Source organism: Larus michahellis, chromosome 7 (genome assembly GCF_964199755.1).
Source record: "Larus michahellis chromosome 7, bLarMic1.1, whole genome shotgun sequence".
Taxonomy (NCBI): Eukaryota; Metazoa; Chordata; class Aves; order Charadriiformes; family Laridae; genus Larus; species Larus michahellis.
In genome coordinates this window covers 42991532-43002317 of record NC_133902.1, presented here as the reverse complement: position 1 = coordinate 43002317, position 10786 = coordinate 42991532, and the positions used below count along the sequence as shown (strand labels likewise).

The window sequence follows — 10786 nt, the reverse complement described above, 5'->3', positions numbered from 1 at the left end:
AACCGCTGCCTTGCTTTTCTAGGGTGCAGCTGGGCATGGCTCCTCCGGAGAGACCCAGGCTGGGGAAGGGGTGCCGGCTGCTCAGCAGGGCTGGGGCACCCAGCCTGGGATGCCCACCGGGACGTGCTTCAGCAAGGGTGGTGTGGGCAGAAATGCCACCCTCTGCCCATGTTGGTAGAGCCAGGGGGACGGGGACATTGGCTCACCGTATGTCATGTAGCCTTGATGGCTCCACCATGGCAGTGGTTAGCAGGTCCCCTCAGGGACACCCTGGGCACACAGGAGCCTTGGTGCCAGCAGGATTTCTGCCTGATGCTTCCCCCCAGTCCAGCTCGGCTCCCCAGCAGCAGGAACACGAGGGGGGTTCACCACGGGGGTGCTCTGTACCCCAGCCCTCCAGGAGCTCAGGCAAGCAGCAACGCATCCCCTGCCTGTTGGCTGCTGCCAGCTCTGAGCCCCTGTGATGGCCCTGGGTGACAGCCAGCCTGGGGACTAGGGGAGCTGAGCCGATCCTTTCTGATGATTTGCCCGGAGTGAGTCCTGCCCCCATTTCTGTGCCCCCATATCAGCATCTCGGTGAAATAACGGCTGATAGCAAAAGGTCCCGGGTGCTCCACAACCCCCATGTGCTGGCTGGCCCTGCCAGCACCGGCTGGTGACATGATGCCAGCGTCAGGTGGTGACAGGCCCCCTCCCCATCACAGGGGACATGCTGTGTTATTGCTCTGCTTGCCCACGACCAGGGCTGGCTCCATCCCTTGGGACCAGACGCAAACCCCAGACCCCTGCTGGCAGCCCAACTCTCCCCCGGGAGGCAGGAGGGAAACTGAGGCACAGAGAAGCGGCTGAGGCCAAGGTCAGCTGTTCAGAGAGGACCCAGACATCCTGGCTCCAGGCACAGATCCACGCGCAGCTACACAAGGACGGGACGAAGGAGACACCAAATGGCTGCAAGCCCCCTCCCCACATCCCCCCCCAGCCCCGGCAGAGATCCTGGGTCCCCGACGCAGCCCAGCTGGGCACAGGATGAGGCGGGGGGACACAACCCCTTGCGGTGTGTGAAAGGCACAGCAGTTCCCCAAGCCTCCTGCTGATTTGGGGTAGGGGGACACTAGTGCCCCAGGGGCAATTTGGAGGCATCTCTCATCGCCCCCCTCACCTTCCCCACAGTGGGGCTGGGAGTCCCCCAGCCCAAGTCAGGCAGAGGCTGGGTGCTGGGGGGGATTTGCCTTCCTGCCCCTCCTCGTGGGGCAGCGGGGGTCCCCGTTTGGTGCCCAGCATGGGCACGCAGTCAGGGGGTCCCCGGGCGAGCGATGAACTCCAGGTTGATGGGCTTGTCAGCCACCAGGACGATGCGGGACACAGATGTCACCTCCACGCCGCGGGGGTCTGGCCGCACCTCAAACGCCTGGATGATCTGTGGGGCGAAGGGGGTGGCAGTGCCTCAGGGACCCCCTGGGGCCCCCATCCCAGCTTGTGGCAAGGTACCTAGGGTGGGGGAAGTCCCTACTCACCCTGGCGAGGGCCAGGTGCATCTCCAGCTCGGCAATGCGGCGGCCGACGCAGGCACGGACCCCGTAGCCAAAGGGGATGGAGCTGAAGGGGTGGTGGGGGGAGCCGTGGCCCCGGAGCCAGCGCTGGGGCAGGAACCGCTCAGGCTCGGGGAAGTAGGTCTCATCGTGGGACATCGCGTAGTGCGCCAGGACGAAGAGGGTCTGCGGGTCAAGAAGTGGGGGTGTGTTAATGACCCCTGCCGGGCACCACTGGGGGGTCCCCACAGCACGGCCCCCACTCACGTTCTTGGGGAAGAGGTAGTCTCCGATGACAATGTCCTTCTCATAGAAGACCCTGGCATTGGTGGGCACCACAGGGTAGACCCTGGGGTATGGGGAGAGTTAGTGGGGAAGCAGGACCCACCCGGGGAACCCCAGGGGGAAAAAGCCACAGGCAGGACATCTCCTGCTGCTCAGCAGCTGTGTCCCCCCTCCCCAGGGAGGACGTGGGTGGGTGCAGCCCTGAGGGGCTGAAATCCAGCCCTGCACCCTGCCTGGCTGGTGCACCCAACTGGTGCACCCCCCGATGTGGGGGGAGAAGGGACTGCCCCTGGGGAAGGGGCTGGTGACCGGGACTCTGGGGCAGGGGCAAGGCTGGGCTGTACCTCAGCGTTTCCTTGATAACAGCCCGAAGCATCGGCATCTTGGGGATATCCTCAGCACCAGGATACCGGTTGGCAGGCACGACGGCTTTCAGCTCCTGGTACAGGGTCTCTTGGATGCCGGGGTCCCGGGAGAGGTGGTACAGGGCCCAGGAGAGCGTGTTGGAGGTCTGGGGGAGGAGAGCACAGAGGGGAGGGAGGGAGATGGGGCTGGTACTCAAACAGCTTTGTGCCACGTGTGGCACCAGGACGGCAGCAGACAGCCCCTGCCCCAGCGTGCAGGGAACCAGGGGTGAGGGGCAGCGAGCACAGGGGAAACTGAGGCAAGGAACAGGGCAGGGAGCAGAGCGGAGGACAGGATCTGTACTGACTGATCCCTGAGGGTTTACCCCTGTGGGACATCAGCCCCTCAGCTACCAGCCCAGAGCTCACAGGGGCTGGGGAGCGTGGCTGACCACAGCCCCATGTCTCCCCCCGACCCAGCATGGATCTCAGCGGCTGCCCAGCTCTCACCGTGTCCACGCCGGCCAGCAGCAGCTCGGCCACGCTGCCATAGACCTCATCCAGGCTGAGCCTGCCGCTGGCCAGCAGGTAGCTCAGGTAGCCAGACACCTCTTTGCCCCGCTCCACCTGTCCCTCCAGCTCCTCCATCTTTCGGTCAATCAGGGTCTTGCCTGCAGGGACAGAGAGCGGGACCCAGCGCTGACAGGGTGAGGGTGGCCAAAAGGACACGTGGCTGGGGACTGCCCCACCTTTGAGGGTCCTTAGGGAGTCCAATCCCACCATGCTGGGTTCCCATCGTCACCACTCACCGAAGGCGAAGATGGTGTCCCAGCTGTCCAGGTAGCGGTCCCAGAAGGGCAGCACCTTGCGGCTCCATCGGGGCAGGACGGTGGCAAAGATGGAGTTCTTGAACATGAGGTTGATGGAGTCGATGAAGCGCTGGGTCTCAGCGGGAACCTGCTGCTTCAGGCACCCAATGCGAGTCTCGAAGAGGATATAGGAGATCCCTGTGGGGGAAAGGACTCATTGAGACCCCCGCGGAGATGGGGAGAGTGGGGCAGGGCAGGGGCAAGGGGGGGGACCCCCCTACCTTCCAGGGCGAAGCGGTAGAGCAGGTTGGCCACGTCCCCCACCAGCACCCCCGAGGGGCTGCGGCTCCGCTCGTCCCGCAGCCGCACCATCAGGTCCGACACCACCTCCCCGATGGCGTCTGCGTACAGCACCGCCTCCGAGGGCTTCAGCAGCCGCTTGTTGAGGACCTGGCGCAGGCGGTACCAGCGCTCCCCTTCCCTGTGCAGGGACGGGGCTCAGCGCTGGGGGCACGGCCGGGCAGGGGACAGTGGCTGGCAGCAGTTTCCCAGTCCCTGAGTGCATCCCCCCCAACACCGGGCTGGAACCACCCCAAGGGTCTTTCCACCCGCCATCCCATGCTCTTCTGCTTGCGGGGGACACGCTGCTTGCAGGAGAGGGAAGCGATGCGAGCTGCCACCTGGGCCCTACATCCGAGGAAGGGACAGGAGCCACACGCCACCCCGCAGAGTGCTGTTAGGGCAGGACTCACTCGGTGAAGGGTCCGTAGGGCAGGCGCCGGGTGTCACGGTGCTCCTTCCACAGGGCCATGTCACTCCGCATGGGGTACTTGCCCTCCTGCCGTAGCAGCTGCTCCAGCACCACCGGGCTCCCGATGTTAATGTTCTCATAATGCCCGAAGGTTGACTTCCAGATAGGGCCATAAATGCGCCGGGACATCAGCTGTGATGCACCAGAGCACAGCAGGGTGAATGGGACAGGGCCAGCACAGGGGCAGGATCCATCCCATGCTGCCCCGCACCTGTCCTGGGGACCCCTCAGCACCCGCTGGGCCCAAGCTCTGACCCCCCCAAGATGGCACCATCCTTGAAACACTCTGCAGGTGGCTTGGGCTGGTGCCTCCAGGCTCATGTCCTCTGCTAGCACTACGCACACCAGGCATCAACCCCCGGCACAGGCTGGCACATCCCTCACCCACCCCAGAGATGCACGGAGGGCCTGGTGGGTCTTTTGGGCAAGCAAGGCCAAAGAGGGGACGGCAGGGACAGGGACAACTGCCAAGCACGGGGCTCTACTGAGATGCAGGGCCATTGCAGTGGCTGTCAGCAGGTCCAAGCCCCATGGCTTCCAGCGTCGCCCCCGCCATGGTCTGCTCAACCTGGGGACAACAGTCCCCGCGTGGGTCCTTGAACCCACTGCCTGATAAGGGTAGTTAATGATCAGTGGTGGGAGGGCAGGACTGGGCTCCTCTCAGGGCAGGCTGCCACCACTGGGGCACGGCCCTGGGGCCACGGGCTCACAAGCCAACTAGGGGACATCCACCAGCACCAGCCCCACTCTGGGCTCTGCCGGCTGCAGCTCCCCTCTCCTCGGCTGCACTCAAAGGTGCCATGCCTGCCCCCCCAAACGGGGAGCACCGTGACCCCCAGCGCATCCCTCAGGGGCAGCCAGGCACGCTTTTCCAAGTGGATCTGCACAGGGCCACCTCCAAGGGGTGCTTTCCATCTCACCCGGGCACCGCCAGAGCCCCCGCGGAGTGGGTCCAAGCCTGGGGGGTTGTAGGGGACCTAGCCAGGAAGCCCTGGTCCCCGTTCCCCGTGGCTGCGGGGATGCACGTGGTACAATCTCCCTTGGTGACTGACTGCATCGCAGCCTGCGCCCGGATTCAGCTGGATTCGTCACCGCGGGGAGACGTTCCTCGCGTGTGGTGGCAGGAGGAGGGGGAGGGACGGCCGCCCCGGTGCCGCAGCCAGCTCGCCGGGCGAACAAGCTGCGTGGGGCCGTGGGCTGCCGTGGCCCGGGCTGAAGCTTGCCCACCGGTGTCTGCTGGCAGCTGGGACCCTGGTAGAGTAGGGCTGGGAGAGAAAGGCTGAAGCCAGAGCTGCTGGAATCCGGGGAAAGGCTCCTCTGGAGCATGTGGGCATCTGTCCGCTAAGCCGGGCCACGTTTGGGGCCTCAAGGGCAGGAGGGAGCAGAGGGGAGCTCCCATGCCCGCTCCCTGAGACCCCGCTGCCCTGCGACAGCCCTTTCTCCAAACATCAGTGCCCGGCGCTCTGCGGTGCCGGGGAGGCCTGATCCCACACACTCCTCCCGGCCGGTCAGAGCTCCAGGGCTCTGGGAAGAAGCCGCCTGGCTCGCGGCCAGCCAAACCCATCGCTTGCTTCATCCGACGTATGAGGAAGTGTTGACAGGAGAAAACAAACACCTCTGCCTATCCCTCCCCTGCCTGCCTGGGTACCATCTGCCCAAACACCTGCCTGGCTGCCTGCCCCCCAAACCGTGGCCCCTCCAGCTTGTCGTGGCCGGGGCAGCTCAGGCTGCCCGGGGATGCCAGGACCCCATGAGCCGCCCCTGAACCTTTGCCCTCAGCTGCCCGGCCGGCTTGGGGGATGCTGGAGTAGCCCTGGGCTGGCTGGACCCTCCCGGGGCCATCCGGTTCTCTCCGTGCTGCTTGCCCCAGCTTCACCCCACGGCAGAGGGGTGCTCCCCGCCGCTCGGCCCCTCCTCTCCCTCGCCCTGCCGCCCCCGCTTAACTCCCTGCCGTCACTTGTAGGCTTCTCCTCCCGCGACGCCCCGGAGCCCATCTCACCCTGCCCCCAGCACGCACCCACTCCCCCGCTTTGCAAAGCCCCCTCCCCACGCACAGCATCCTCCCCGCACCCCACCCGGGAGCCCCCCCCCCAGCCCACGCACCCCCCCACCTCCATGCCCCCGTGCAGGGTCCCCAGGCCCCCGTTTACCCCGCAGCCCCGGCCTTCGCCCCCCCTCCCCCGCCGCCCCCCGGGCCGGGCTGCCCCGGCGCACCTGGAGCCGGTGGGTGTGCAGCAGGTAGCCCCGCAGGAAGAGCCAGACGAAAGTCCGGAGCAGCCCCGGCCCCGGTAGCTCCTCCGGTCCCTTCAGCCGCGCCGGCCCCGCCGCCGCCGCCGCCGACCCCCCGGTCCTGCGGGGCGGCGGCGGCGGCGGCGGGCGGGGGCTGAGGAGCAGCGGCAGCAACGACCGCCGGGCCCCGCCGCTCGGCCCCGCCATGCTCCGTCGGCAGCGCACGGGACGGGGCGGGGCGGGGAGGCACCGGGGGCGGTGGGGGGGCGGCACCGGGGGCGGCACCGGAGGGCGGCACCGGGGCGGCAACCGGGCACCGGCACCGAGCACCGGGAGCTAAGCATCGCCCAGCGGGTGCTGCGCACTGGGTACCAGCCCCGGTACTGGGGATGGGGGACCGGCCGCTGCACGGCGGGGACCGGGCGCCTTGTGCCAGCTGCTGCACACCTGCTAGCAGGCCATGGATACCGGCTACAGCCTACCGGCTACCGGCTCTGGCACACCGGGTACCACGTGCCATACACCGAGTACCGTACACCGGGCATCACACACCGTGCACCCGGCGCTGGGTACCTGGAGCTGCCACATAGCAGGTACTGGGTGCCACGGGCTGTGCATTGCTCAACGTCACCGTGCAGCAGGCACCTCACAGCCAGCACTGGCACGGCATGGCAAGTACAGCACCCTGGGGACAACGTAGCGTGTGGCACTGGCACTGCTACCAGCACTAGGTGCTGCAGGCCAGGCATTGCACATGGACAGCAGGCGCCAGGGACGGCTCACCGGGCACCGCACATCATGTGCCGGCACAGGCATTGCACACCGGCATTGGGTACACTCCGCAGTGACACCAGGCTCACCGCTGGGCCTGCTCTTCAGGGCTGCTGCCACTCCTGGCCTGAGCCCTCCTGTCCTGCCTTGTCCCCTGCCTGCCATATCCCTGTCCCTGCCTTGTCCCCCTGCAGCGCAGGATGATGCAGGGAGCTGGGTCCAATCTGTCCCAGGACCTCTCTCAGCACTTCCTCAGGGTGCTGCCAGCCGGGACCCCACATGAGGAGACCTTGGTGTGCCCAGTGTAGGGTTTGGCAACCCAAATGGAAGTGGGTCTGATTTGTCATGGCCCCAGGGAGACCATGGCACCAGCTCCTGCCCGACCTGGCGCAGGCCAGACTGTCCAGCCCACAAGCAGGGCTCTGCTGTGGTGGTGTCTGGGGCCATGGGTGCAGGGCACATCCCCTCTGGCTAGCCTGGTGCTGCCACCAGGTCCTGGGGCTGTGGGGCAAGGCACTGCCCTGCCCAGGTGTTGTTTCTGGGGCAGCGGGCACCGTGCCTCTGGCTTGGACGTGCCAGCGCTGATCATTAACCACCCTTATCGAACGGTGGGTTCAAGGTCCTGGACAGGGACGGTTTGTCCCCTGTTGTCCCTCTCAGTTTGGGGGACTGGGGGGGGTGTCCCAGGCTGGTGCCTGCTGTGCTCCCTGCCAGCGGGGCCAGGGCTGGCGGTGCAGGATGCGGGCACCCCCAGTGCCTGCAGACACCCGTGAGGCTCCCCGGGCTGGGACAGCCAAGCGTGAGCTCCTGCCGCCATCTCATGGCTGCTCACAGCCAGCTCTGCAGCTCGTCCTGCCCCAGCTTGCCCTGCCCCGGCCGGGTCCAGAGCCGGGGTCAGCGACAGAGCCCAGACCCCAGCCCGGCTCGGGGAAACCCAGCCTGGCACCCGGCCACCTCTCGCTCCCCGTGGCAGGGGACACCTCCATTCCCCTTGCGGAGGAGTGGGGCCCTGCCATCTCTTTCAGTTTAAAGCTGTTGCCCCTTGCAGAAACAGTAGAAACTACAGGCCATAGTAAAAAGTCTATTTCCATCTTTCTCATAAGTCCCTTTATATATTGGAAGGCTTCAATAGGGTCTTCCTGAAGTCTTCTCATCTCCAGGCTCAACAACCCCAAATCTCTCAGTCTTTCTCCATAGAAGAGGTGTTGCAGCCCTCTTACCGCTTTTGTGGCCCTCTGGACCCGCTCGAGCAGATCTATGTCTTTCTTGTCCTGGGGCCCCCAGAACTGGACACCCACGAGAGCGGGGTGGAGGGGGAGAATCCCCTCCCTCGCCCTGCTGGCCGTGTTTCTTGTTCTGCAGTCCCAGATACAATCAGCTTTCTGGGCTACAAGCACAAATTGGCGGCTAAAGTCCAATTTTTAATCCATCAGTATCCCACCCAAAGTCCTTCTCCACGGGGCTGCTTTCCTTCCATCCATTCATCCATCCGTCTGTCCGTCCGTCCGTCCGTCCGTCCATGCATCCATCCCCCAGCCTGTACCGGTGCCGGGGTTGCCCCGACCCGGCTGCAGGACCTCTCACTCGGCCCTGGGGAAGCTTTACCACCGCAGCGGCTCTCCGGGCCGGTCCTCGCTGCCCTCCGCGGCCTGGCCGGGGCTGGAGCGGGGGGACGCGGGCAGCCCGGTTCCTTCCAGCTCCAGCCGCTAGGCTGTGCTGCCCGCCCTCCGACGGCGAGCAGCGGCGGGGCCGGGCGGGGGCTCGGCCGGGGCGGGCTGCCAGGGCTGTGGGGGAGGCCGTGCGGGAAGAGGGGGGGTGTGAGTCAGACCCCCCCCCCGAGCCTCCCGGGGGGGACTTCCGAAGGGAAGCGGATGGGCCATGACACATCTGCAGCTGGAAGATGCCGCGGGGAGCCGGGGACATCGCCAGCTCCCGGGAAGATGGGGACCTCCAGTGCGGGGCCATCGCTGGCCCCAGCTTGGTGACAAGCAGGGCAGAGGCAGGAGAGTGAATGCTGCGTTTATCCATGGTGATGGGGAGGGTATCGTGGGGTGTCAGGTCCCATCCTGCGTGTCCCCCTGTCCCAGCGATGCCGTGACTCTGCTCCTCTCACAGCTGCACCATCAGGTCCGGCATCACCTCACCCGTGGGACCTGCGGGTGCAGAGGCACTGTGGGACCCCCTCGCTGCTCTGCCCCTCTGCAAGGGGATCCTCAACCCACCCATCACCACACGCTGCTCAGGGGTTGCTGACCCCAACAAGGAGGGTCCTGGCTGCTGGGACGGCGTGACAGCTTCTTTACGTGACTCACGCAGTGTCACCCAGAGCTGGAAACTTTTCCCAGGGCTGCATCTGCTAATCCCCCTCTGCTCTCCCACAGGCAGGGGAGCAGGATGTCCCAGGGGACGGCATCCCCTGACTCACCCCCAGGAAAGCCCAGGCTGTGAGAAGGCTGAGCCCGGGGTCCCGGGAATTGTAAATAGCCTGTAGCATTAAACTGGAGATGGCCTGTCAAGCCAGCTGTGTGTCACCACACTGCCACTGCCTGAGTCACGAGCCATGCTGGGGCCGGCGGATCTGCACAGGGGGGACATGGAAAGATCCAGAGGGAAGGAGGGGGAAGATCCCAGGCCTGCAGTCAGCTGCTCCTCTTCCACATAGAGGGTTCAAGTGGGACCCTCTTGTCTCTCTCCCAAAGGTCCCCATCCCCTCGTTTCCCTCTGTCGGACCCCTCAAACCTGGGCAGGGGCTTGGGGACAGCACAAAGCTTTTGAAACAAGAGGTAAATCAACAAGCACGATGGTGTCGTCTCCCCGCCCTAACACAGGGCTCAGCACCCGGTGGTGACCTCTGCTCCGAGCTCTCCTCGCTTTGTGCCCTGCAGGACCCTGACAGGCCGGGACCTTTCCCCGAGGACGTGGGAGCGGGACGCCGGAGTGAGCCCGGGGCTGGCGGCCTGTTATCGGCAGGAGACGGGAGGCAGCCCCGGGCTGCTCTCAAGTGCTCCGGGCTGATTAGTGACTTCAAGTGCCTACAGAGTTATTCTAAGTCAAGTAGGCGCAAAGGGAGCCGACCTGGGACCGGCAAGACCAGTGCCAGGCTTTGCTGGGGGGGGTCCCCCATCACCTCTGCTCTCTGCCAAGCCCTCCGAGATGGGGAGGTGTCCCCCCCATCCAGCTGCTCTCACTGTCCCTTACTCCTTCCTGCAAAAGGCTGTTTGCTCCAGCCCAAAGCAAACCTGATTTTATCTCCCGACTCCAGTTCCCTTGGCTGTGGGCCACGGTCGATGCCTCCCACGCAGGACTTGTGAAGCCCATTCGCGGACCCGCGCACAGAGCAGGCTGTGTACGCTGCCACATGACATCATGTTTACTGCCCGTGGGGGCCCAAGGACACCCCCTCCCAGCGGCATTGCTCCCAGCCCAAGCAATGCGTGTCCTTCCCATGGCCGGACAGATGGATGTGTGGGGAGCTGGAGGGAGCAGGACTGGCCACGGCGCTGTGCCTCCTCACAGAGGGGTGGTTTCAGCTCCGCTGGACTTGAGGTGGGTCACCCCTGGCCTCAGTTTCCCCTCTGGGCTGTGGAGAACGGATCCTGTGGTAGCAGCGAGCGTGAACTGCTGCAAGGGCACAAGGTCAGGCCCTTTAGTTGTTGCTTAGTGGGAAAGATCAATTTTCTCCCCTTGGGATGTGGATATGCCCTTCTCTCACAGGACAGAGCTGGGCCTTTTCTGCTGGTAGATGAAATTGAGGTTGTTGGAAAAGAATGATCATGTACAGAGTCATAGGGGCTCACTAAGGAGTTGCTAGGGCCATCCTTCCTCCCATCCGTCTGTCCGTCCGTCCATCCATCCATCCATCCATCCATCCATCCATCTATCCATCCATCCATCAATACTTGCATACAGCTTTCTATCTCACAACCATCTCCTCATCCATCTCCTGACCTGCCTGTGCACTCACCCATCCATCCATCAACAAACACATGCATCCCTCTTCCCACCCAT

General features: G+C 65.1%; 1 protein-coding gene across 1 annotated transcript; it reads right to left on the bottom strand.

The window, feature by feature from the left end:
• Positions 1-846: 846 nt before the first annotated feature.
• CYP27A1 (cytochrome P450 family 27 subfamily A member 1) lies at positions 847-6214 on the bottom strand. Its single transcript, XM_074593887.1, has 9 exons — positions 5993-6214; positions 3720-3910; positions 3249-3448; positions 2968-3165; positions 2669-2829; positions 2159-2325; positions 1797-1878; positions 1515-1715; positions 847-1417 (listed from the first exon to the last, which is right to left on the bottom strand). Exons 1-9 carry the CDS (start codon positions 6212-6214, stop codon positions 1292-1294), a joined length of 1548 nt encoding a protein of 515 aa, XP_074449988.1. The 3' UTR covers positions 847-1291.
• Between the last annotated feature and the right edge of the window lie 4572 nt (positions 6215-10786).

What these genes read in the sequence shown, in the direction of transcription:
- CYP27A1 (XM_074593887.1), bottom strand. Translation starts at nt 6,214, where the DNA reads ATGGCGGGGCCGAGCGGCGGGGCCCGGCGGTCGTTGCTGCCGCTGCTC. An exon ending in CCCTACGGACCCTTCACCGA is followed by an intron (nt 3,449 to 3,719) that starts GTGAGTCCTGCC and finishes GTCCCTGCACAG; the next exon opens with GGAAGGGGAGCGCTGGTACC. An exon ending in ACTACCTCTTCCCCAAGAAC is followed by an intron (nt 1,716 to 1,796) that starts GTGAGTGGGGGC and finishes CTTGACCCGCAG; the next exon opens with ACCCTCTTCGTCCTGGCGCA.